Source organism: Botrytis byssoidea, assembly GCF_014898295.1.
Source record: "Botrytis byssoidea strain MUCL 94 chromosome Unknown BBYS_011, whole genome shotgun sequence".
NCBI lineage: Eukaryota > Fungi > Ascomycota > Leotiomycetes > Helotiales > Sclerotiniaceae > Botrytis > Botrytis byssoidea.
In genome coordinates, this window is record NW_024065852.1 from 880,340 (window position 1) to 906,569 (window position 26,230).

A 26,230-nucleotide genomic window follows, 5' to 3' on the forward strand; every position below is an offset into this window, starting at 1 on the left:
TCGGGTAAATAGTTACCTCGTACCTAGGGAGCTTAAAAGTAATGAATTAGCTTAATTTTCACCATTGTATTATCTTCATTTTGCTCAACTGGTTTGGCACGCCACACAATGGGAGATTGCAGACCTACGTCATAGGCAGCCGACACAATCACCTCGAAATCAGAATGCCATCGTAAAATCGATAAAATAATTCCTTGCATTTTTGATATCTTCGGAATAAAACTAGCTGCCAAAAGAATACACTCGGCGGATCCCCTCAACTCCTCCACTACACTGACCCACATGCGCATCTGCGAAGAGACACGAATAAACCAATCCCTATTCCCTCAAAGTAGAAGATAACACACTCAAGAACCCGTTAAAAAAACGAAATCAGACAGACAGATCATCTCAATCGTGTAGTGACCCATGATCCATTGAAAACACCTTGTCAACACCTAATTCTACCGCATTAAAAAGCGTACATAAAATCGAAGCCAATATTGTCTGATCATGAGTCTCATCTCTCATAATACGTGCTTAACAAGCCAGTAGCAACGCAATCCTGTTTCGAATTTTATGGCCTAGAAATCCCAGAAATCACCACCAGTAGCCTTTTGATTTTGGGCTTTGCCAGGGCGACCATTGCGGAATTTGCTTCCTACACCGTTGAGACCACCGGCTTCCTCTCCATCAGAATCATCTCCAAAACCCCATCTTCTGCCTGCACCTTTGCTGCCACCCATTCCGTCACCCATTGTCTTGATACCAGTATTTTGCTGGTTGCGCTTAGAAGCCGTGTTGATTTCAGACAATGGCTCCTTGGTAGCGTTGGAGCGACTTGGTGAAGAAGGGTCGTTCTCTTTTCTGGCGTTCTTCTCAACAGGTGATTCATCGTATGTATCCCAGTTAGCATCCATCATCTTCACAGCCTTGGCCCTATCTCCTGCCATATGAGTAGGAGCCTGTCCAGTTACTGGCGATTCATCAGCCATGCTAAAATGATCATAATCCTTGGTTCTGTCCTTGGCATTTGCAAGACCTGTAGTATGTTTCTTTGAGACTGGCGTGTCACCTCCATTCTCACCAAATAGAATGTCTTTGTAGAGCCCAAGTCCATTATTGTGACCTTGCCCACGAGGGTTTCCAACGATACGACGATCTTTTTGAGGGGTGGCATCGTCTTGGAACTCAAAATGTGTCTGAGCATCCTTGCGAGGTTTTTCGGCTTTCTTGAATTTGACTGGACTATCTAAGACTTCATCATCACTGTTACTCCAATGGCGAACTTCAGCTGCGCGAAGAACTTTAGTAGGAACAACCTTTTGCGGTGTTTGGAAATCATCAAATCCCCATTGACTTTGATGTTGACCCTTGCCACCCTTGCCAGTTGGCGGTCGAATGGATTCCTCTTCCTCGGGGCCATCGGTGATATCGAAGTGTTCATACCTAGCTGGATTTGGGCGGTACATGGGGTCCTTCGACTTCTCGCGAATGGGGCTATCTGGGGTGTTTTCATTCTCATCGGCATCGAATAGTCGAGATGGTGCGAATTTCTTGGAAGCGCCTGCTTTTGGAGAAAGGACAGTGTCTACAGTCGAGGAATTCTTGTTAACAAAAAGATCATCATAGTCCCGAGGTGCTGGCCTTGCGGATACACTGGCTGGTACTTCGGCCGGACGGGACTTGGATCCAATATCCTCACGGGGAGTAAACAAGGAAAGGCTTGCGTGCGGGTCGCGCAACACATTATTGGAGTTACCTCTGGCGCGAGCGAGCGGATCCACGTTCGAAGAAGCATCTAACGTACCAGTATTTTTGATGCTTGATGCGATAAGCTTTATTTGATCCTTTCCATCCCGGATTGGCCAGTTTCGTCCAGTCTTTCCGATAACATCAATCAATTTAAGAAGTGATCCCTGGTCCCAGTTTTGTCGAATTTGTTGGATTTTTCCGTTGCCATCGAAACTTACGATATGGATCTGCCATTATTAGCATGCGGGCATATTGTAAACATACAGTACCAGACTTACGATTGGAAAGGTGACTGTGCGGTCAGCGAGAAAGTTGTCATCCAGTCCAGGTAGATAGGATCCTCCCGAGGTCTTGAATTCAATGGTTGTGTGGATTTCTGCGGCGATGGAGGAGTATCCTTCAACAGTATTTAGGAAGGTTTCCTCTTTCTTCTCGAGTTGATGGTTCTGTCCATTTAAATGCTTGACAACATTAGAAGCTCCATGAACAGTGACTAGAGTTGTAATGAAATGAAGGGAAGCATCAGCTGCGAGCAAGGAGGGGTTTGGGGAAGCTAGAAACTGCTTATAAGCAGATTGTAGTGACATTTTTTTTTTGAAATTGCGATGGTTTCTGATGAAATACACAACAGATGCAGGTTGATGCGAAGAAGAAAGTTGTGGTCGACTATGAGAGATGGAGGTGTCTCAGATTACGTGAACTTCAATGAAATTCGGTAACGTATTGTTGTTGGTAGTTTATGGATATGAGGAGGGGAGATTTTGTGGAAGAGGAGAGGAGGAAAAGGAAGGAAGGAAGATAGATGGATGGATAGTTGGATGGTTGTATGTTTACAAGTTCGCGACTTCTGTTATAATTATTGTTGCCGCGTCGCTTTATTTTATTTTGGTGAATACAGTTTCGCCTAATAATAACAATTTTTCCATACAAACATTAATACTCGGTGTATAGGTACATATATATTGTTATTTATTACTCTTTCATTCATATGTGTTATACTCCGTACTTGTAAAGACAAGATATACATACATAGGTGGGTGGGTAAGGGTCTTGAAGATTCAGGGGAATTTAACAAGGCTATGACTATGAGGGGAACATTTTTATTAATCAGGATTGTTTGTTTATATTAATCTACAGCCAATCAGATCAGGCCTTCATGCTACACTTCCTTAGCAACGGTACTACTGCACGTCAAATCTACCAGGACAGGTAAAGGAATGCTTTCTTATGTTTCAGAGCAGCGAATGGGGAACGGGAAGGGGAAATATACTGCGATGAAATAAAGACAATTATATATGGGAACGGAGTATAGAGAAAGACTCCGAACAATCTAGTAGTGTAGTCTAAGGTATTTTGAACAACAACTGCTCGTATAAAACTGCAGTAAGGAGTCTCTTTCAGGTTTTATAATAGGTAATACGCAGTACCCTCATTTTCGTTGTATGAGAGAATGATATGAAATAGCATCCATCTACCAGAACTCAAATCGGGTGACGGTTATCGTTCTCACCCTGATAGGTCCGGCTTCAGCCCTCGATGTGCAGTGAAAATGGAGGGAAGCAAGCTCATGATCATTTCTATAGCATTATATTCCTGATCAACTCAGACTCCGCCATCGAATAGAATCAACATGAGAGTAGAAGAAGCCTGTTATAAGCTAGTGCCTGTTTACCCAAGTAAGTAGACAAGAGAAATCATCTAGGGCGTGTTCAGTTCGTTTACTATACTCACTCAACATGTAAGAATTACTATCGATCTAGGTAAACTTAATGTGTCATTTGTTAAACACAATGTTGGACTTTATCCATATCAATCATTTCAGATCATTGCATTTATCGAATGTGATATTGAATGCAATGAAATTTCAAGTTTAGAATGTTAAACTAGTCAACGTCTCAAAACTTTTTCTCAGAATAATAGGGGGTTCTTTCATCATCTCCCCCAAAAACTGCAATGGCTCATTGTTTGCAATATATGTCTTTGCCGCACTTAAGTGACCCATCATCCTGTCGTCAATTGCGGGCAAGGCAGTGATCGGGATATCCTTTCATCCTCATTGCCAACGACTTTCAACTCGAGACTAAAATTCCTCGGACCCAAAATATCATTAACGGCATTTATGATGAAATAGTCGGCGGCGGACTTGTTATTATTCTGACCGAGCTTCAATGCGAAGAGAAGTGGTCTACCCTCGCCGATGACAGAAGATTGGTTAACTGTTAGTGGAGATTTAATAGCAATGTTGATGTCGTTATTTCCCATCGGAAGCTCTAGAAGAAATGGTCCATCTTCTCTGCATGATTTATCGGTAGAGGAATCTAAAATCGAGACCACGGTGATTGTTGGAGGATGACAGTGAGAAAGAACTCGAAATAGACAGACGGAGGTTCGACACGACTTTTAGGCTTTTGATGATGTGAGACACTGTGGCTTTGCATACTCTCCCTCCGAATCCCCTTTCTCCCTTTTCTATTCTGCCCCGCAGTACCACCATTCTGTATCACCACTCAGTATCACATGGCTTGAGATGCTTCAACCACTAAAGCCTAATACTCAGCTAGCTCATCAAAGACGGAGCGAACATCAATCCAGAATGTGGCGCGTGAATCCATAACATATTGTTTCGTCGATCTAGAAAGTTTTCGTTTAGTCGCTGGTTCGGATGCTCGCCTGTTAGCTACTGAACCATTGCCCAATAAACGGTGATTGGGTTGGTTGAAGGAACCTAATACTCACCCATTCAATCAGGCACATGCACATCTGTGATTTCCGTCTAGTATCCCCTTGACGAAATAGACCACTGGTGGACTAGTCCTCTTGTAAACTTCCAGGTCAGCTTTCCACAGAAAATGGCGTCTCGCCATAAAGACCCTAGTAACGTACAGAATAGGAAGTATAGTGATCATAACTATATCATAAATCACATGAATTCCTATGTCAAACTTCACCAGAAGATTTTGAAGCTGTTAAGAAACACCATCTCATTCAGAGAACTTTGTCTACTCAGACTTCAGTGCGACCTTCTATTTCCCTCTCACACCCGTTCATTCTCTTCTTCTGTCCTGTCATTCTCTCTCCGCCCCATCTTCCTTCCCAATCCTAGCTCCATCATACTCACGTCAATCCTTTGATATTCTAGCGCAGATTATTGTGAATTGTCTTCCAACTACGAAATAACCAGTTATTGAGATTGAAGACTTTTAGGTGCTCGTGATTCCAAAGTGATGGTTTCTGGTCTGTCACCATTCTCAATCCCTCACTCCCTCCATCGCCGGCACCGAACAGTCAACGCAGTGGTATCTCAGGACATCCTCTGTCTCTCCTATCAAAGCATACGTAAAGCTCCACCAACACCAATATTTAACGATTGCCGCTCCAGTAAATTACCGAGCGACCCATAAAGTAGCCAGGAGTATTGATTTTCAGCAAAAAATTGTCTGTCTCATATCGTCTACACTTGTAACGATGTGATCTTCAGAGCTGCGGCATTTGGGCATTGAAAAATGAATTTGCATGTGTTAATTGATACAATACTCGGCGACTCGTCTGTAACCAACTTCTCTCTACGGCTGTATAATAAGCTTCACGGCGTGTTCTCCGACATGAGAAATGAGAAATTGAATTTGGTACAGCATACAGTGTACGTAGAGATTAGATATTCCTGGGTAGGCGAGGTATTCTCGAGGTACTCTCGTTGGTTCAGTCTAGCCCATAAAATATCCGAGCTTAATAGTAGCCTTCCAGAAGCTCCCCGGCTACCCCACCTCAAGCTCCATCTCCTTAACAACCATCAGAACCTCAGCCTCGAGCACTAATATAAACTTGAAAGTTTTCTTACACAATTCCACAGTGCTAAGACAATCAAGGTATCTTCATTGATCATGGTATCTCAAAAGATAGCGGAAGCTATGCAGCAAATTGCAAGCTCAGAGGAAAAACAACAAGGCTACATTACCCTTCTTTCAAACGCTCAATTTACATCTACACCAGCAGAGTTACCTGGCGACTTAATCGCCATTTTCGATGCCGTATTTGCAGATGCTTTAGGCATAGTTGCAACTCGATCCGTGATTGTATCATTTGTCGATGCACTCAAAGCCATAAATAATAATGAAGCCAAGATTCAAGTTGGTCAACATGCTTTATCGACACTTAGTGAACAAGCATCCTCATTCGAAGAACAAAATGCGCAAATACGTGAGCTGATGGCCACAGCGTACGAAGACGACGAAGATAACCTTGCAGCTGCCAAAATATTAGCTGGTATCGTTCTGGAATCATCGCAACGAAAAGTCACGAATGAGGAGAAAGTTCGTTGTTGGATTCGTATTACTCGCAACTATCTCGAGGTGGATGATACAACGCTTGCAGAGCAATACCTGAACAAAGCTAAGAACGTCATATATACAGTCGAGGACCGTGATCTGAACCTGCACTTTCAACTCAGTCAAGCACGTATCCACGATGCTAGGAGGAATTTCTTAGCCGCTGCTCAAGGCTACCAGGATATTAGTTTCTTGCCTGTCATCGCCGAGGAAGAACGTTTGCACACTCTCAGTATGGCCATTAAGTGTGCTGTCCTGGCGCCTGCTGGCCCCCTTCGAAGCCGTGCTTTAGGCAGATTGTATAAAGATGAGCGAGCTGCTAGTTTAGACGAGTTCAGTATTTTGGAGAAGATGTTCCTGGATCGCTTACTGTCTCCCGAAGAAGTATCTAAGTTTGCAGAAGGTTTGGCTTTACATCAACTCGCAAAGACCTCAGATGGTACCACTGTCTTGCAAAGGGCAGTTGTAGAGCACAACTTAAGAGCTGCGTCGAGGTTATACAACAATATTCGTTTCGAGGCTCTTGGCGAGATATTGGATCTTGACGGAGACAAGGCTGAGGAAACTACCGCAAGCATGATTGAACAAGGTCGATTAGTCGGTAGGATTGATCAAGTCGAGAGGGTCATTTGGTTCGAGGGCGGAGAAGCTACTGGAGAGAAAGGTAGCGGTAGATCGGAAGGGATTGTTGGGAGGGAATTGAGAAGATGGGATGCTAATGTTCAAAATTTGGCCGAGGAAGTTGAGAAAGTGACTTCTGAGTTGCAGCTAGTTTATCCGGTGAGTAGAATTGGATATCATCTGTTGCCACCGCTAATGTGTGTTTAGGACTTCGTCGCTGCAAATATGGTGGTATGAGAATAGGGATGATCCGAAATGAATTACACGATACAAGCCTGGCGTTAGGTGTGGTCACTGCATACCAATAGAGGAGTTTAGGTGACGATGTTCACCATGACATTTATGATAATAATGAAAAATAGATCAATTTAATCATTAAAAGCACAACAAATACCACATTTTCTATCTTTGCCAGTTGTAGCGGTGCATTTCAACTATATTTGAGCCTTTGACTCAAGCCATTAGCCCCACCCGCCGTCAAGATATTGTATACCTATCGACCACTGCTCGGGGTACTAGCTTTTCTGGAGCAGCAAAGAGTGTTGCCCTTGTTCAACTTTCGATCCTCTAACAGACATCAGTCGGTGAAGTTCGACGCCAATCAAAGTCCCCATCCGATCATAGCCCTCTTCTGTGAAGTGCAAGCCATCGGTCCAGATTCGTCTACGTTCCTCTTCTGGCATTCTCCAATACGGTATGGCATCATGAAGATCCAGCACATGACTAGATGGCAACTCAGCATTTGCCTCAGAGTCTCACAAAGTACACACTCACAAATTTTCAGCTTGATGAGCACGAATCATACCATTCAGATAATCTCTTCGCCGGTCGAGTTCTGGCCTACAAGTACCACATTCTGGGATGGTCAAGGCCAAGACTTGAGTTCCTCGAGAGAGAGCGTAATCCCAGACTCTCATCAGATATTCGAAGACCATGTCAACATCTTGATTTTGAGTTAGATCGTTAGTGCCTCCTAATATGACCATCCAGTTATAAGGTACTTCGATCTCATTGTCTGGTACGGGTTAGTAATGTTATATAGGGTATTTAGGTAGTCACAGTATCAATCCCGCTCAGATAACCACAGTCACAAACACAACCAGACTTTAGAACAGAGGACCACTTACACAAGATATCTAGTCTTGGTAAGTAGTGTCCAGGAGGACTGACAACTTGATCTCCAGGTAATCCTTGGATATCTGTTTTTATCGAGATGTAGGGTGAGAAGGTTTGAAAAGTATCCTCCAATGCAAGAGCGTATGGATGATTGGATGGCCACCCATGTGTTAATGAATTGCCAAAGCACAGAATGTGAACCGGATTCATAATGAGCATGATGATGATAGGAGGATAAGTTGTGTACCCCGCCTTGTTAGTATTTTGTGGAGTATATCTGTTACCGGGACAGTGTCTCTGTTTACTCGCAGGATATGGACAGAGGTAAAGATGAGTTTCGGATATCTTTGATGGAACAATAGTTGTAGGAATAGAAAACTCGTGAGACTTTTTCACAGGTGTGTTAAAAACAACTTACTACAGCTTCTAATTGTCTTTCATGAATTAAATGACAGCTTGAAGCGTGATTCAAGTGTGTATAAAACCAGAAGGAAGCTCTAGATTGTGCGGGATCTTCCGGTTGCCTACCCGGGTTACGGTTGCCCTGCCATGTAAACAATCAAATCTAATTTCACCCGCGAAAAAAGAACCTAGAAATACCCAACCTCATTTTAAAAACTTCACGCGCCATCTTTTACGCGCATCTTCCCCCGATTCTGACATTATATTGCTTGAATAGAGGATGTAATAAATTGGAGCCAGATTACATAATTTTTGATTCATATCGCACAAATATCGACATTCGATTCACTGCCTATCTTCCATCACATCGCCTCAATGGCGACAGCTTCACCAACCCCAATGGGGTCGAGTCAATTTGCAGCTATCCGAAGACCTGCCTCACGAAATGCATATAAACCAGCTCCTACCCGAACGTCTTCTACCAGGCCAGATGCAGAATCAGCCCGACACTATTCGCTCAACGACAGCTCAGACGACGAAATTCCAATGCCGATGAAATTGAGTGCCCTCACAAAAGCTTTACTAGATGACGAGGCCTCAGTCGTTGAAACTCCAATCGCTGCTCGTATGACACCAGAGGCTCCTCAAAAATCACAGACAAGAGTGGAAAGTGCAGGTATTTTGGGGTCATCTACCAGGGGGAAGCAATCGCCGCTTGGAAGCCGTGAAAACAGCCCTACCTATCCGCGAAGAGTTGTGCGAGTGAGTGGTACGCCTGGCTCTACATCGCTACGAAGAGGTCCTTCATTATCTAGTGCGGTTCAGAAGCACAATGAACAGCAAGCGGCACTAAAAACGGAAGGGGGCGCATTAGACCTGAGCACCCCCGCACCAGTACCCAGGACCGTACGAGTATCTATTGGTAGATCTTCAATTGGTTCTTCCGGAAGACCTTCTGGTAGATCAGAATCACCACAACAGGAAAATGAGTACGAGAATGAAGGGCCATATGAATATCCTTCAACAGTTACAAGGTCACATCTAGCTGTGAGCCAGGGAAGTGTATCGAGATACAACCCCTCTGCCGCGGGTCGTTCGAGGTATGGCGAAGAAATAGGATTGCAAAGTTCCATGAGAGTCAAGAGAGGTGCAGTTCCCAAAGTTTTTGGAACATTCATGAGAGGCCCGGCTCGGAGAGGACGACCACGGATATCTCAGTCAGATGAAGAACAAAGCCCAATGGAGGAGAACGCAAACAGCAACGAAGTTGGATCTAACCAAGAACCTCAAAGTCAAGAATCGCAATATGAGGAACAAGAAAGCCAGAATAAAAGCCCAACACCAGAGTTGGAAGTAGCTAGGCGGGCGCCAGTCTCCTCGTACAGAGATTACGCCTCTTCGGGTAGTCCTCCTAGCTCGAGAAACGTTTTAAATGCAGCCCTGCGTTCCAGGTCGCCACCACCCCCCACTGTATCTGGTTCTCGCGAATCCGATCCTCGCTCCGTTCCCTCTGCGTCGAAGCAACAGCCCGTGTTCAAGATACCAGCTCCACGTCCAGGTATTCCTGCAACTTATGATCAAGAAAACGACGCGCCCCCAACATTCAGGCGAAATAAACAGCCTTTAACCAACGCAAATAGTGCAGAAAAACAAACTCGGCCAGAAAGCTTCGATGTACGTGCTAATGGGTCTCCGGAAAGACGTCCTCTGGCTGTCCGGAGTCACAATACTCCTCGAAGACCTGCACCTCCACCACCAAAGATGTCCGTTTTAGAGGCTGCGACCAGTACTGCTGGTGCCGCTACTACATCGCACGCCAATGCCAAAAGAAATAGGCTAAAGGTCAATGGGAAAATATTTACACGTTTGGATGTTATTGGACGTGGAGGTAGTTCAAAAGTATACCGAGTGATGGCAGAGAACTCAAAAATATTTGCATTGAAGCGTGTTTCCTTGGAAGATGCAGATGAATCGGCTATACGTGGTTTCAAGGGTGAAATCGACTTACTAAAGAAGCTGGGCTCTGTAGAAAGAGTAATTCACTTATATGACTACGAATTAAATGATGAGAGAGGAGTTCTTAGTGTGGTAGGTTATATCGTCTACATTTTTTATATAGAGCAAGTCAGCTAACTTTCACCTAGCTTATGGAGATGGGAGAATTGGATATGAATACGATCCTAAATCTACGCATGAAATCCGAACAAGCCAAGTTAGACGTCAACTTTGTGCGCTACTACTGGAAAGAGATGCTTGAGTGTCTCCAAGCTGTTCACGCTTACGATATTGTTCATTCTGATTTGAAACCTCATAACTTTGTCCTCGTCCAGGGCCGTCTCAAGCTGATAGATTTCGGCATCGCCAACGCGATCCAAACAGAAGAAACCGTGAACGTCCACCGCGAAACACAAATCGGTACACCAAACTATATGTCTCCTGAATCCCTCATGGACTCAAATGCTTCTGATGGGAGGATTCGCAGTGAACCGAAACTCATGAAACTCGGGAAACCATCCGATATATGGAGTTTGGGCTGTATACTTTATCAAATGACATATGGTCGTGCTCCATTTGGTCACATTCAAAACCAACTGCAGCGCTGTCAAGCGATCATAAACTTCAGCTATGAGATCGAATATCCAGCATACGGTGTGGGCGGTGTTTTGGTTCCCAGCTCTCTGATTCGAACACTCAAAAACTGCTTGAACCGAGATCAGCATAGAAGGCCATCTGCGGAAGAACTTTTAGCGGACAACGACACATTTCTGAACCCGTTGGAAATCGATATGGATAAGCACTTTCCTATGACGGAAGAATTGCTGGGCAGAATTTTGCAAAATGTTATACAAAAGTGCGAAGCACTAGGGAGAGTGCCTAGTGAAGGAGAGCTCTTGACTGCGTGGCCTAAAGGCTATTTCGCAAGTTTAAGGAAGGCCGAGAGGGGTGGAGCATGATTGTCATTGAAGACGTTGGAGATACGAAATGGGATGGATCATGATGATTAATGCAAGCAAACGGAGTTTGTGAGCTGGACGAAAGGTGTTCGGCGTTTACTATTATTGACACTACCTCGCTCGAAGATTCGGAGACAGGTGGTATCATAGACCAAGAGATCAGGTGGTAATTAATGTCTTTAAAGTATTGTATGATTCGATGGATAGGACAAGAATGGCGTTTTGGGTATACTTTTTCTCTTTCCCTTCGTTGTGCTTTGGGAGTTTGTAGGATATACCAAATTCCGTTTTAGTTTCAATTATGAGTTCAAGAGGAGGAGGGGAGGAAGGAGGAGAGATAAATGAGATTTTACATTTCAAATTCTAAGTCTTGTGCAAGAATTTTGTGATGTTGAGTTGAAGTTGTGTGTAGGCGCTGGTGTTGTTTCGACTAAATTTGCCCAATGGTTCGACTTTCCCTTTGAACACTTTAATCTGCTTTAATAGTAAATGTGCCGAAACAGTGTAAACATTCATAAGGAATGTCATAAAGCTTCTTCCTCCTGGAATCCTTCGAAGCGAGTGAGTAAACGAGCACTAGATACGTAAATGTAAATTTTGCATCTCAACAAAAGTGGTTCTTAGACTCTTTAAGGTTACTGGTCCTTATACATAAGCAAAGGGAGAGGAAGATCTTTGAAAGTTGAAAAACTTTACTACAAATCGGCTTATGGTATTTGAGCTTAATGTATTCCTTTGGTATGAGACGATGAGTGATGGGTCGAAGACTTTGGGTCCTCGTGCAATTTGGATATTTTAAAGCAGTACACATTTCGCAGGCGTTCAATGTCTAGATCGAATCAAGTCTTTTGTATAGATCAAATATTCCAAATGAGTACAGAGTTCTATATACCTATTCAATGTTTAGATTGATTTCAGACTTTTGCATAGTTTGAATTTTCCAAATCATTATAACATCCATGATACCATAGCAATTCAATGTCTAAATTCAGTTCAAATAAGGGTCGCAAAATAATAGCTTAAATTTAGGGGAGCTCGGAGGTGGGGAGCAGGGGAGGTAATATTAGACGGGCGCACGGCGCATTACGTCATCACCAAATTATTGTTTAATCTTCAAAGTCAAACTTTACTTGACATTCTCAGATTTTGAGAACCGCAAACAGATTATATCTTTGCATAAGCCATACAAAACTGCCATGCGATCTTCAATGATACTACGAAGTCTTATGCGCTCGTGCAGGACGGCTTCCACTCGACCTGCAATCGTTCGCCACACAGCCGTCGTTTGCCAAATCTGCCACCAGCAATCCACCCCTCTTTCCCAAGCTGTTCCTACGATTCCCTCCCGCAGATACGCATCTTCGTCCACGAATCCTTCACCATCTGCTTCACCAGACCAAACTACTCCTTCTGTTACCTCAACCCCGCAAACCCACTACGATCTTTTCCCTCTCACTCTTCCTCGCGGTCCGCCACCCTCCGGTCCCTTCCACATCGACGTTCGTGCGTTGCGCAATGAATTTCTCCGTTTGCAGGCAAGCGCACATCCAGATTTACACTCAGCGTCAAATAAAGCCCGCGCTGAAGCTACCAGCGCTTTGATCAACGAGGCATATAAAACGTTACAATCTCCTCTGTTGCGGGCGCAATATCTGTTGGGACTGCAGGGCGTAGATGTACACGATGAGACTGGGAAGACCGGAGGGGAAGCGGGAGATAATGAGTTATTAATGGAAGTTATGGAGACGAGGGAGGAAATGGAGGAGGCGGAGGAAGAGGGCGATTTGGATGGATTGAAGGTTCGGAATGAGGAGCGAATTGCTAAGTGTGAGGATGTGGTAGGGAAGGCTTTGGAGGCTGGGGATATGGAGACCGCAAGCAGAGAGACGGTCAGACTGAGATATTGGGTCAATGTGAGGGATAGTTTGCATGCGTGGGAGAAAGGCAAGCCGGTTGTTATGGTGCATTGAGGTGGGTTAACGGGCGTTGGGGGTGAGTAGAAGCCATGGATTTTTTCGTTCGATATCGCTTTTGACTATATTTGAGATATACTCAATACGTATAGCAGGCGATAGTACCTGTACTGGTTCCAACCAGTCATCCCAACGTACGACAAGTGACGTTGGCCTTAGCTCAACTCAGAAACTGCTTTTCCTGCGATGGCCACAGTGGCCGAAGCATCGGTCTATCAACCCAAATCATTCAAATCGACACATCACATCTAGTCCGAAGGACACTCCTCCACTTTCCTCTACGAAATTCTACTACGAGATTGCAGCGGCCCTAGAAGAAAAAAGGCTGCCTGTATGTTTGAATGCATGTTATCAAATAGCACTGAAAAATTAGATGTGGGAACTCGGGATGGAAGCATTCTGGAAGGAAATTATGACCAAAGTTAGATATACCCGGCTTGAGCAATTAGCAAGGCCTGTTTTACCGTTTCCTATTGTATAATAAAGAATTCACAACTCCGGTTCGTTCTCATCATCCACTTTTTCTTTTGCGCGTAAATGGAAATAGCGCGCTGGATCTGACTGATGTGCAGCTACGCAATGGTTCAAAAGTAATGCTCAACAGAAGATGGAGACGAGATTAGTAATGTCAATTTAGTGACAGTTGCCATCACCGATTATATCGAGATGTAGATAGATAGGTGTCTCAATCCTAGACTGTTGTCCCGTCTAGCCATGTGATTTTGCATATCAGCTTGAGGATTGATTTCTTCTCTGGCCCTTCTCTCATCTGATATTGCCAATTGGGCTGACTCGTCTGATATGTCTTCTGGTAGCGATTTTCACGCTGGATTTACAGTGGAGGCTTGATAGCTTGATTAGGCCTCTCCACTATTCTCTTATGCCCCAGCAATGACAAATCATGTTGAATTTGGTACTCATGGCGCATCTGAGTTCTGAATATCATTAAGAGTACTTGTTTTTCCCCCTATTTTCCTTGCATCGCGAACGTTCCTCAAGACTCCAGTCCTCGTAATCTTTCACGCCCTTCCAAATTCTCTTGAAATCCATACTCCTGTTTCCATTCTCGATTACTTGATCAGCATCTCCCTCGCCAAAGCTCCCTTTCTAATTGCGCCAATCCTCAACCTCTCCCTCTTCCTATCATCTCATAACCTCAAATTCTCATGCATCCCATCACAAACTGTTTGAAGTTTGCGGAATCTTTAAACGTCAAATCAACCTAGAACTGTACCTTTCCATATCCAATCCTCTATTCATTTTCCCTAAACCGCTTTGGAGGCTTCCTAGACACATCCAATGGCGACTTCGATCACTGGCGCGGACGATATATGTGGAGAGAGGAAGAGCCATTGTTGCAAATTTCATTGGTGATAAATTGCTCGAATTATAGAATCATAGCTTCTTCACAATAGAAATAAGATGTCTCAATAGGAAGCTTGCAATGCAAATGATTGGAGCCTGAGCACACCGGTAGTTCAGCTGCATTGCGGGAGAGCTTGATTAAAGCCTCACTGCGGATGTCTGATACAAGGTTGTGATTATTCAAACAATTCCTCCAAATTTTAACTCAGAAATTTTAGATCTCTCCCATCACAAGAACATAACATCCAATTTGCGAATTTGTTGGTGTAAATAGCCATTACTTTGTCTCTTCGTCTGAAAACTGCTCATTTCTGAGAACCCTAGGCGTTACGAGAACTGGGCTTTAACGAGGTGTTTTTCTAGCTACCTATGATCCTTAGCTTGAATCATCGAATTTGAGGAGTGAAAGCCCAGTAGTTTGCATGCCAGCAACTAGCATTTCGTTTCATCCCTACTCGTTTTCGACGAAGTGGTGGAGAAACTTGAAAGTTGAGTCTACGTATCATTTTCTTAAAAACCAAACTTCGCCGAGGTGGCTAGCAAATGATTGCCTTTTTTATTATCAATACGTTATAGTAGAGAGAAACATATCTTGCCATTTTATTCGCGCCCCTTTGATGAAAGATACCGCACTTGCGATTAATGTAAGGAGAGAAAGCTTGGTATTATTAGGTAGTTAGACAGGTCTCTCTCATCCGACATATCCAGAATACAAAACAGAAAACCTGCCGATCAATATTATTCATCATTCATCGTTGCGATATTCATCCTATCCACAAGAAAGCAATTTCTGCGCGTCTAGCCACTACCGCTATATCAAAGTCCACACAGCGCTCGTTGTTCTCGTTGTAAATCGACATATAGCGACAGGGAGGGAGGACGGCGAATATTCTCTAGGTGATTGTTATTGAGTTGACATCACCACTCCCGCGATGCTCATTTGGTGAAAATCGACCTGAATCTATCGTCCACGATATATCCAAGATATATCACAGAAGAAGTACACCTCACATGTATGAATGACATATCGCGAAACAAACATCTACTTCCTTCAGCAACAAACTTCCATAATCCTCATAGAGCTCTGTGATCTGCAATCTATAAAGCTTCTCTAGCGTAGCTCATACCGTTTTCGCCTACCTCGTGTGATATGAAACCTCCTTCATACCTTCAAGTCGACAGGCTGTAGATAAATCTTCGACACTCACTTACAATCCGCGTTCGCTTCACATACCATCTGCATCTCCATATTCATGCAAATCCAAAAATACTCTATAGAATCCCAGCACGAATACAATGCCATTTCCAGAACCCATCAATCTTGCGCAGTTCAACCATAGGATGATTTATATGAAAGATCTTTTCATTACTGCTGCACAAATCACACATCACATATACGGAACACACTCAATATCTCCACAGATAAAGTCTTAATAATCAGCATCAGCAAAAGTAGGTAGTATTCGCTGTGTTTCAATTATAAACATACACAGAAACCTTTCTATCCCCACCAATTTTCACAATTCCAACAGACAATCATACAGTCCAGTGAAGAGAAGAAGAGTAAAAAGACAGACAAACACGTGCCCAAATAAAATCTATAGAAGAGAAGGATACCCAGACGCCAATTTGCTAGCCACAGACGGGCGCATAGCAGTACTCACGTTACAAACGCTCTCATTAAAGGTGTTAATTGCATCTCCTCATGAAGCAAAGACAATATAGTATATCCAGAGAAAGGGTGATTTTTGTCTTTTCGTTTTCGTAACCGTAATGGGGACATCCCCGTTCAAACTCATTCATCCGCCGATGATCCTTCCATCCGAGTTTGATCATAGATCTTATGAATTGCCATTTGCGGCATCCTTTGACTTTGATTTCCCCATGATCTTTTGCCATGCCTTGATCACCAGATCCTCCTTGAACCTCTCCCACCATGTTCTGTTCAAGAAATTACTCAGTTCCCTGTAATTATACATCTCACCCCAACAATCACGTCCCCACTCGCAACCTGCCATGTTAACCAAGAAATCTCGATCATGTTCATCATAATGAATGCGCGTATCGTTTCCGTTATCCGAGCATGCACCAGGTGGGAAACTATTGATTTTGCGCTGTGGAATAAATGCGGTATGGGGGCGTATCCAAGGTTGGTTAATGTATAAGAACTCGAGCGCGTCTTGTTCTTTATGTTCCCATTCCATGTGTTTTTGTTCATAGCCGACAGGGTCCCACCATACATCGAGAAGGCGATCAGTCCATGCGCTTCGTTTCACGAAGAAAGAACCAAGATTGAAACCGGAACAATCTTGTGGGACTATAAGGTTTATAGAGCTTGCTTGACCGTCTCCGACTGTGCTACGAGATTCGGCATCTAGGTAGGGAGAGTCGAGAGGGTGTGTTATGTTCAGGGGGTTATAATCATTGATATCGCGGTAGGTGTTTTTGGCTAGGCTGTTAAAGATGTGGGATTGGAGGGAGTAGGAAGGTTCCATGATGAAAGTGTTGAGGTCGAGCCACCAAAACCTGCGCAGTGTTAGCTTCTGAGCTCCATTTGTTGCATATCAGGGTCCAAATTACCATTCAGCTTCAGGATATTTTCTCAGGGAATTCCGGATAGTGTCAACCTTTTCCCAACTCTCTCTCCATTCGTGTGCATATCTCTTCTTGGTGCTCATGTCCACGATCTCCAATTCGTATCCCCATTTGTTTGCGTATTTTCGTTTGTTTTTCACACTGTCTCGTTCGATAGCCCATTCCCTTGGTCCCTTCCACTCCATAACTCCACCTCCTTGATTTGCTGCCAATATTATAACGAACTTTTTGCCCCCTCCAAAATGCGTTGCTCGGCGCCACCAGTAATGTAAAGCTATCTCGAGGTCAGAATTTCTCGCGGCCCCCCTGTTCGATGAGTTGACTTACGTGTAGAATAGAAAAGAATTATCATCATTACAAACCCCAAAACAATCATAAATCGCAGCTTCATCTTGCTACTGACTCTCGCAAGACCGTTTCTTATACGTGCCAGCTTGGAAGAACCTAACCATCGTCCGCGCCCCAATTTCTCTTTTTCCGCATAACTGCCATCCCCTCCCATGTGAAAATGCGGCAGACTATTCGATATATTTCTGATGTGCCGATTGAAGAAGCCATTGTTCTTAGTTGAAAATGAAGGGTACCCATTTACTTCCTCGCTCTTTGCTCTCGCAGATTCCCAAGTTACCGAACCTCCATTTCCGCCTGTCCTTTGCATTTTATTTGGGCTCGATCTTCCACTGACATTGGCATAAGGGCTTGAGAGACCTGGACTAGCCCATCCTCCTCCAGGTCTTGGAGATGGACTTCGCGATAATGACATTGAACCAATGGGTGTTCCAGGTATAGGTGATAACACCCGGGTGGAGGAATGGGAGGAAGTTCGTTCGTCAGGCTCAATTCCTGTCTTTATGTGTATTGATGACCGTTTCCGATGATGCTGGTGGGAGGATTTCAAAGAAGAAAGACCGGAGGACGCCAGCTTGACGAAATGACCAAAGAAAGTCAAAAAAATAAAATAAACAATAAATTTAATGAGACACTATAACTAGCTCGTTCCTATCACCTTACTCGAGCTTTCCAAAAAGAATTCAAGTCGCGACCACTCTATGGAATGAATTCGTTGGCTGAATGCAAAGTGTCCTGAGGTTCTTGGCGTTCTCTCGTGTTTTTTTAGATAAGGGATGAATGGTGTACCGGGACTTTATTTGATTTATTTCTGCTTTGAGAACTAATGGCTTGAGCGTTTTGATGAATGGCGTTTTTGATTTGTGGGCAGTAGCTGTATGTATGAAGTTTGAAGAATTGAATACGATATACACATATGTATGAGTATGACTGACTATGAGTATATAGTAAGACTTCAAAACTTCAAGATGGCAAGATGGCAGGACCGCAAGATGGCAAGAAGGGAAGAAATTAAATTATATATCATATACTATATACTTGGGTGAATATATGTAATTATTCCTCTGTTCCTGTCCGAATCCTTTCTTTCTCCATTTATCAATGAAATTAACCAAAATCTGAAATTAATTTATCTTGTGTAATTACGCTTCATTGATAGGGGTAATCTGGGAATCTATTATGCTAGGGGAGTATTACGCCTTATTGTATCTTTGAGTCTTGACTGCTGCTGGGTAAACTGGGGATCTGATAGCAATTTCTTATCAATTGGCTTGGTGCAGGAGTCACGTGGGAGTCTACTAGGTAGGGAGGTAGGGGAGGTAGGAGGGTAGCTATCCTTGTCTGATATGTAACCTTATTCTTCTCCTTTAAAGGTTATTATACCTTAAATTATGGAAACAAACGTCGGTCACACAATCGGTGAACAGATCAGATAATTTTGGTGTGTGTACTCGTATAGGAAGGAGTACAGTGGCTGAGCTCATGCTTATTACTGAAGACACCAATGAGGTGGTGAGATCTTCCATTATAAAATCTTTCACATCTTGAGCTGAACGTTACAGCCGTTTGTAATATGTCACTCATTTTGAACAACAAAACGATGATATATACTAGGTCTGATATTGACAAGGCAGGTCTTGGAGATGGATACAAAGTCACCACGACAGCCGGCTTTGATTTCCAAAGCAATATGTACATCTCGCAAGTTCAGTGGGTCTTGGAACTGGACATGGTGGCATCTCAACGGCGAAGAATCTTAACGGTCGAGTTGGTGAGCTAAATACGACAACTGCAGACAATACGAGGATATCCATACCACTGTCGCCGTCGTCATCACAAATGATAATTCAGACACCAGACAGAGTGTTAGTAAGCTTGTCATCACATCTACCATCCGTTTTAGCTTCCAGAGTACCTAATACGAAAGAGATGTCGAAAAGTATTCGCAGCTAGATGTGTGGTGGTCCATTGGGCAAATCGGAGATCAAGAAGACTACTACCAGATATTCAAATACGAAAATCGAAAAGAGGGATAGATGCTTCTCAAAATGGATCTCCCACTGTCCACATGCCAAGGAGCAAGCAGACCTCGCAAGCTTGTTTCCATTAATATGCACATCATATGATCACACGTGATACGATAATCAACACACTTCCATGGCCTTGTGGAATGACGAATTATACTTCTTCAATTTCTACGCCCAAGAGCTCTAATTCATCTGAGCTGGCCATTTTATTTATTCTTTACATCCAACAGTGACAACAAAATCATGGTAGACAGTTGGAAACAACACTATCTCAAATTCAACTTCAAGCTCCTACGCAACGCAACGTCCCTCTTTCTTGCAAGCACCAGCACAACCAATTGCATAAGCAGAAGCCCATCCAGATGCGGCAATAGTGGGTGCACCCGAATGTTTTCCAAGATAACACAATCCGGTGTCCCTTTGGAAATCAACAGATTGGCACGCCAATGTGAAACCGCAAATCTTCATGCATTCCTCTAAAGAGCCTGCCTGTGTATCACCAATGGGGATCGTTCCGTGGCGCTTGCAACAGTCCATACGGAATCGCTGAATATAGTTAGCAATTTCAAGCTTCGCCTTCTCTCACTAGACACTCACTTGTCCTGTGGGAGAATCCCATGTTTGTCCATCAGCGTTTGGACATTCTGTTGAGCAAAGGTATGTCAAGTCGTCTTGCTTTGCAGATGTTGGTGGGTCAATGGCAACTGCGGATGCTTTCTTGTCTGTGAATAACAAATCAGCTTCCACCAAATCAAAGTAGGTAATATGAATTAATTACGTGTAGCATCTGCGGTTAGAGCTTCGATGCCAGCCTCGAACATTTTACACTCCCAGTTGGGCTTTCCGTTAGCAAATGTTACACTATTTTAATCAGTCTTGTTCCAAGGTTTTGATAGGCTATACTTCATACCTCTTGCATTCGGGAATATCTGCACAAGCAGTCATGCATTCGGCGAAGTCATGAAGTGGTCGGCTTCCAGAGATCGTAATTTCAGCTGTATTCTCGAAGCTGCACTTGACCTTGAAGTATGTGCCCTGTGGAGTCAAGAATATCTTTCCATCATCTGAAATTGTCAGTGAATCAGATAATTCCTGTAAATCTGAGTATATGCTTACTGGTTGGACATTCGCCATCAGTTGTGAAACTTGCACTGGCGGTCACACTTTCTGCGAAGGCTACCTTAGGTGCTGGACATTCTGGTGGTGTGCGGTACTCTGTATTGGGACGCTGCTTGCGCTCTTCGAGAGGAAACCAGGTGTGCGTTCCTGGAAGGGGAAACGTCTTTTCTTGTCAGTAAAATAAGGCAAAAGATAAGATTCCACTTTCTAACTCGGTTCTACTCACCGGGATGTACTACTAAAGTTAGCGGATCGCAATCGTACTCAAAAATCAAGCAACACACATACCTCCTGCTTTGTTGCACATAGCTTGTAATTGATGTTCCAATCGGCAGACTGACAATTTGGAAGGGTCGAGCAATAATCTGCACATTCCTTTTGGGTCGCTGTGGCTGTAGTATCAAGATGCTTAGCAAGGGTACCGTGATCGCATTTTAATTCAAAAGTCACTCCATTTGCCGTTGTATATCTTGCTCCGTTGTCTGCCGGACAGGAAAAGACTTTGGGTCTCCCCACTGCAGGATCCCCAGCTACAGGAGCAGTTGAGGCGCCAGGTCTTCCTGCTGCTGGAGCTGCATCTGAAGATGTAGGAGGAGTTGAAGCACCGCCGGGTCTACCAGCGGCGGGAGCGGGGCCTGAAGCCGCTGGCTGAATTGGCACTTGATCAGGAGGTGCACTGCCAGGTCGACCAGCAGCGGGTGCTGGGGCAGAAGCTGCTGAACCTGGCCGTCCTTGAGCCTGATCTTGAGCGTTCACAAGTGGCTGGAATAGAAATAAAAGGGAAAAGAGCACAACTAGAGTACTTCTACTGAGGCCCATCATGGTTGTCGATGAATATGACTCAAGAAGGATAGTAAGAAGATGAAGGCGAGGATATCTCTCGCAAGCTTGTAGAGCAGGACTTCAACTTTAAAGTTGGACTTTATGGAAGTTTAAACAATAAGATTGTTTGTTGTCCGGATGACAACTGAAACGGAACATATGCGTCATTTATTTTAAAATAAATACGTTCCGTCCTCAGATTAGCCCCATATATGTTCATGCATCCTTGTACTCATCTGTGGTGCCACTATATTCTTTAAGCCTGGTACAAGTTAATTCTCCGAAAAACCTATCACTTTTTGAGCTGAAGGGACAGTGTCTCCCCGCATTGTAATTCAAGACACATTCAGCTGGCAACAAGTATTTGTCACACCACAAGGTTGGTTCAGGTACGCCGCATTTCTTCAACTGAAACTGTACAGACAGTATTACTGAGATACCTACATGAAAATCAATATTTGACTACATAGTTAGAGCAAGGAGTAGCACAGCGTATGCATACCTTCTCAACAATACTAAATCAACACGTCACAGGCTCCTCTCTTTCACGGAATATCGATCCGAACAAATTTAGGAGAAACACACATGCCTGTCATGTCGTAAACCACCCTTTCGTGTCTTCATACATCCATAATCGGGTTCTCTCGGAGCTTTACAAAATGCAATTTTAATCAATGTCCCACAAGCATCCCCACAATACAGTTCATATTTTGAACTTCGAGGCTTGCGTTTAGCGATACTAGCTTGATAGAGAATTGACGAGATAATCTTCTTTCTATCGCTCTTTTGTATAGCCTTCTATGTCCAGTCTCTTGAGAGTTTACTTTGACATATTTTTGTTCTCTTTCCAAACTACAGACAATTCTGTTGACAGTTTAACATCACGGACTGAATATTCGATCTTAACATGTTGATTCAAAATTTAATGAAGCTGTTGCTTCCTCTTACTGTCCTAACAGGTCAAGTTCTTGCCGTCGACCCAACTCCAGCTGACAAGGCAAAATGGGATGCAGTATGCAAGCAAAGTAAGATGATCACTTCAACTTTCTCAGAGACTAACATACTAATTCATGATAGAGGTCGGATCTCAATTTTGTGAGTTGATTAAATAACCTCAAATGTTGCTCTCTCTGACAGAATTTGCAGCCATGCAGTTTGATGCGACTGGCAGTAGGTTCCCCCTAGATAGATAGTCAGTCTTATGCTTATTGAGTATTCAGAACCGACTGGGCAATGTGTTGCGCCTCCAGTTACAAGCTGTTATTGGGGTCCATATACCGTAAGAGATGATCTCTCTATAAGGTTGCTATTTCTTTAAGTTCTAAACTCTCTAGGATCCGAAAACAAACAAACCTGGATGCTGCGGTAAAGATAAGGTAAGCTTTTTCTCAATTGTATTCTATGAAAACTGAAGCTTATTATAAAAAAAATGTAGGGAACTTTTAGTGTTGATCCCGTGGTCAAGACTGAAGGAGCATGTTGCGTTGCTCCAAGTGTCTTTTCTTTCGACGGCACAACGAAGAAAGGCGATTGTTGCGCTCCAGGTAAATTCTATCATGCCGATCCAAAGACCTTGACTGGGAGCTGCTGTGCAAATGACGACGACGTGTTTACTTGTGATTGTTCTTGCAAACCAGTAAGTGCTCATTCTAGGGTTTCACGGTTTGAAAGTTTCTAGACTAAAACTAATGTCTTAGAACCCAACACCTTCCTGCCCCAAGGGCGACGGAAAAGAATTCACAGCTGGAGGCAAGAAATACAAACTCTATTGTAAATTGAGTGAGTAAAGTCCCTCGCCTCATCTTTGATCAATGTCTAACAAGCTTCTTGTTAATCACGGAACAAATGACTTGGGCCAAGCACCCGCACCTTCATTGGGCGATTGCATGACTCGCTGTTCTGGAATCAGTAATTGCGTCCGTGCAATTTGGAATCAAGATACCGGAATCTGCTACTTACGAACTCACGGCAACAACGCTGTACCCGTAACAGTTGATCCCTATGATAGTGCTCATCTTATCGAGGAGCCTGTTTGTCCTTGCCCGTGCCCAAGTACAACTCCATGCCCATCGTGCCCAACACCAGCCCCCTTCCCAGATAAATGCCCGGCTGCTGAAGGCAAGACTACTACGGTGGGTGGAGTTGAATACAAGGTTTATTGTACGCTGGGCCACACAGCGGCAAATCCAAACTTGGGAGTTTCGAGCGCAAAGGACTTCAAGGAGTGTATGGAACAGTGCTGTGAGTTACAAAATCATCCTTTCGGACTGCGAGATAAAATACTGATTTCTGTTATCTAGCTGCCAAAGCCTCACCTTTCTGTCAAGGCGTCAACTTCTATGACGATGGTAATCCCACTGACAACTGTGTTTGGGCTTCCATACACCAGAGTCCTCCAACAGGAGCAGCGCCTGCCGGAGGTGACTTCTTATGTGCTGTCCCTGTTATAAAGAGGAATTAGTGAAAAGCTATTATCTTGACCCTTTGAAGCCTTTCGGAAAGTGTGGAAGGCTAGGTTGATAGGGGCAATTGGTGTCGTATTTTTGGAGACGAGAGATTAGGATTACTTCAGGCTAGAATTTTAATGACAATTGCCTTGAAGTTGATACACCCATTTTAACATTTTGATTGAAACCATCATAGTAGAACGATTTCGAGTGGGCTTTTTCGCCTACGTAGACTCGTAGAGGGGTGAGGTGAAAATTAGAAAATCACGAGATCTCGCTTGCAAAAGGAAACGCCTCGCCCCAACGGGGAAACCGCCTCATTCCCAACCTCACCTAAATTTCTTCTGCATGTAGGGATTTCCGGAGAAACACTAATTTCATGCATATGCATCACTGATTCAAATCGATCACAACAGCCATTTGATAATCGTCCCGATCCTCGCGGGAGGAGCACGCTAATGCAATAATTACTCCTTACAGTACGCTCCGCTGCCGAGGTCCGTGTGAGCACACACAGCATTTTCATTTGTTCGAGTTCAGCTACACATATATTCTGTTTGTTTCAATTCGGCTCACACAGTTATCACTAGATGTGATATTCTTAGTGTCTCAACTGGTTTCCGAGAATCGCGCCGGATCGGCACGAAGTGCCAAGCATCGGTGCAACAGATGATGCATGCCATTCTTCGTACAGGTACACTAATACACTACCCCATACTTGTACCGTAAGTCTGTTCCGCTTGGGCAATTTATATGTTACGCGGCCTTAGATGTTCCGTATTTTGAACTTCTGATTTCAATAACGCAGGCAGCCACAACAGCATCTCAGCTACAACATAGCTGCGCCAAAGCAGTATCTAAGACAAAGCAATATAGTGTAGCTATCTCAAAACAGTGACGGTTACATTAGAAGGCCGGTGAAAGTACAATTTGACGTAGCGTACAGATGATTCTTACGGTCGGCGAGGTTCTCAAACTGTGATAGGAATGCTTCTGAGGTAAGGATTCGACGGAATCTCCCTACATAGTTTGCGGAGTTGTGAATCATGTCAACAATAAACTGTGTCATGCTAGTCATTTCAAGTGAGGAGACGGTGACACTTCATTACGGCTTTAGTATTCTGGTCTCCGCTCTTTCCTGCAAATTGAAGAAATGGGGGCATGTGCTACATACATATCACATCAAGCAAGTTGCATTGTTCCTATAGAACACTGGGAGGAAAACATACTTCTACAACCGCTTCCCCTTGGTGACTGATTAAACTTTCAGTTTTACTTGGATTCTATTCTCTTTCAACTTCATCTACTACTTCACGATGAAAACATTCAAGCTCTCAATACTTGGTGTTTTCGCTATTGCAAGCTTTGTAGCTGCTCAGCTGGAGACGCCTCAGGTATATTAACCCTTTCTATTCCAGGTTGTATCAATCTATGCATGTGTGCTACAAGATGATCTGACTTTACCCCATTTCAGGATTTCTGCAAGAGAACCGCGGGACCAAATTACGTCCCTAAAAATGATACAAATGGTGTTTTCCAGGGCGAATGCGAAACTGCAGCTATAAGCAGTACGTATATCCGCCCATCTTCTGAACCTTCACATGTCTAACAATTCAAATATAGTTTGCCTTGGGACTGAGTAAGATTCTAACTCTTTCTTGACTGGGGAAACCTACAAGACAGTCTTGTGAGCAATAATACGAGAAGCTAACATAGGTAATGAAGATATGCACAATCTCAGACTGGCGCTACAACCTGCTGTCTACCACCAAACACGGTCCAATCCGCTAGTGGAAAGCAAGGCTGTTGTCCACCGGGCCAGAATTTCAAATGGGATGGTATGTTCTACGTTCTCTTGTCAAAATCTCTTTCCCCGGCTACTTTTTCTTCTATAGCCACAAATCTAACATGGTATCACCAATCCAGGCACGTCCCCCTCCTGCGTCACACCACCACCTCCTCCTCCCGCCATCTCTTGCCCAGCTTCCAATATGCAAGTCGTGAATCGCAATGGGCAAAACTTCAGAATTTACTGCCAGCGTTCAGTGATGGTATACACACATCCTTGGTTAACCACCACTTCGCATGGAATATACAGAGCCATACAGGGCCCTGAGCTTATGACGAATGATTTCGAAACTTGTCTGCGATTTTGCGCTGCGAATGGGAGATCTAATGGCGCCAACTTCTGGCCTGCACAAGGATTATGCTCTGTGGTTGACACGCCGCCTGGGAATTTCTTCAAAGTGGGAAGTCGTTATGATGTACCACCTCCTCCATACAATGGACCACAGATTATCTCCATGGTAGCGATCCCAAAGCGTGCTTATTAGACTAAGCTTGTTGGAAAGCTGGTGCGGACGAACTGGGTTGGATAGTTGG

The 26,230-nt window shown here is 43.8% G+C and overlaps 9 protein-coding genes across 9 annotated transcripts; 5 read left to right on the top strand and 4 right to left on the bottom strand.

The window, feature by feature from the left end:
• Window positions 1-178: 178 nt before the first annotated feature.
• EAE97_006302 (uncharacterized protein) lies at window positions 179-2,633 on the bottom strand. The gene is made up of 2 exons (XM_038876815.1): window positions 2,013-2,633; window positions 179-1,961 (listed from the first exon to the last, which is right to left on the bottom strand). Exons 1-2 carry the CDS (start codon window positions 2,319-2,321, stop codon window positions 564-566), a joined length of 1,707 nt encoding a protein of 568 aa, XP_038732522.1. The 5' UTR covers window positions 2,322-2,633; the 3' UTR covers window positions 179-563.
• A 2,890-nt stretch (window positions 2,634-5,523) lies between these two features.
• Window positions 5,524-7,065, top strand: EAE97_006303 (uncharacterized protein). The gene is made up of 2 exons (XM_038876816.1): window positions 5,524-6,839; window positions 6,888-7,065. Exons 1-2 carry the CDS (start codon window positions 5,616-5,618, stop codon window positions 6,915-6,917), a joined length of 1,254 nt encoding a protein of 417 aa, XP_038732523.1. The 5' UTR covers window positions 5,524-5,615; the 3' UTR covers window positions 6,918-7,065.
• A 130-nt stretch (window positions 7,066-7,195) lies between these two features.
• Window positions 7,196-8,015, bottom strand: EAE97_006304 (uncharacterized protein; the record flags this gene model as incomplete). The annotated part of the gene is made up of 3 exons (XM_038876817.1): window positions 7,196-7,403; window positions 7,455-7,695; window positions 7,808-8,015. The coding sequence occupies 3 exons, from the start codon at window positions 8,013-8,015 to the stop codon at window positions 7,196-7,198; spliced, it is 657 nt and encodes a 218-aa protein (XP_038732524.1).
• A 558-nt stretch (window positions 8,016-8,573) lies between these two features.
• On the top strand, window positions 8,574-11,152 carry EAE97_006305 (uncharacterized protein; the record flags this gene model as incomplete). The annotated part of the gene is made up of 2 exons (XM_038876818.1): window positions 8,574-10,286; window positions 10,343-11,152. 2 exons carry the CDS (start codon window positions 8,574-8,576, stop codon window positions 11,150-11,152), a joined length of 2,523 nt encoding a protein of 840 aa, XP_038732525.1.
• Window positions 11,153-12,348: 1,196 nt separating this feature from the next.
• EAE97_006306 (uncharacterized protein) lies at window positions 12,349-13,122 on the top strand (the record flags this gene model as incomplete). The annotated part of the gene is made up of 1 exon (XM_038876819.1): window positions 12,349-13,122. One exon carries the CDS (start codon window positions 12,349-12,351, stop codon window positions 13,120-13,122), a length of 774 nt encoding a protein of 257 aa, XP_038732526.1.
• A 3,209-nt stretch (window positions 13,123-16,331) lies between these two features.
• Window positions 16,332-17,848, bottom strand: EAE97_006307 (uncharacterized protein; the record flags this gene model as incomplete). Its single annotated transcript, XM_038876820.1, has 3 exons — window positions 16,332-17,016; window positions 17,071-17,359; window positions 17,413-17,848. 3 exons carry the CDS (start codon window positions 17,846-17,848, stop codon window positions 16,332-16,334), a joined length of 1,410 nt encoding a protein of 469 aa, XP_038732527.1.
• A 1,903-nt stretch (window positions 17,849-19,751) lies between these two features.
• Window positions 19,752-21,401, bottom strand: EAE97_006308 (uncharacterized protein; the record flags this gene model as incomplete). Its single annotated transcript, XM_038876821.1, has 7 exons — window positions 19,752-20,006; window positions 20,058-20,182; window positions 20,239-20,321; window positions 20,371-20,524; window positions 20,577-20,742; window positions 20,806-20,814; window positions 20,868-21,401. 7 exons carry the CDS (start codon window positions 21,399-21,401, stop codon window positions 19,752-19,754), a joined length of 1,326 nt encoding a protein of 441 aa, XP_038732528.1.
• A 907-nt stretch (window positions 21,402-22,308) lies between these two features.
• Window positions 22,309-23,862, top strand: EAE97_006309 (uncharacterized protein; the record flags this gene model as incomplete). The annotated part of the gene is made up of 9 exons (XM_038876822.1): window positions 22,309-22,426; window positions 22,479-22,496; window positions 22,548-22,571; window positions 22,622-22,680; window positions 22,736-22,777; window positions 22,837-23,037; window positions 23,099-23,180; window positions 23,232-23,642; window positions 23,702-23,862. The coding sequence occupies 9 exons, from the start codon at window positions 22,309-22,311 to the stop codon at window positions 23,860-23,862; spliced, it is 1,116 nt and encodes a 371-aa protein (XP_038732529.1).
• Window positions 23,863-25,164: 1,302 nt separating this feature from the next.
• EAE97_006310 (uncharacterized protein) lies at window positions 25,165-26,181 on the top strand (the record flags this gene model as incomplete). Its single annotated transcript, XM_038876823.1, has 5 exons — window positions 25,165-25,242; window positions 25,323-25,416; window positions 25,472-25,487; window positions 25,574-25,686; window positions 25,775-26,181. The coding sequence occupies 5 exons, from the start codon at window positions 25,165-25,167 to the stop codon at window positions 26,179-26,181; spliced, it is 708 nt and encodes a 235-aa protein (XP_038732530.1).
• Window positions 26,182-26,230: the final 49 nt, after the last annotated feature.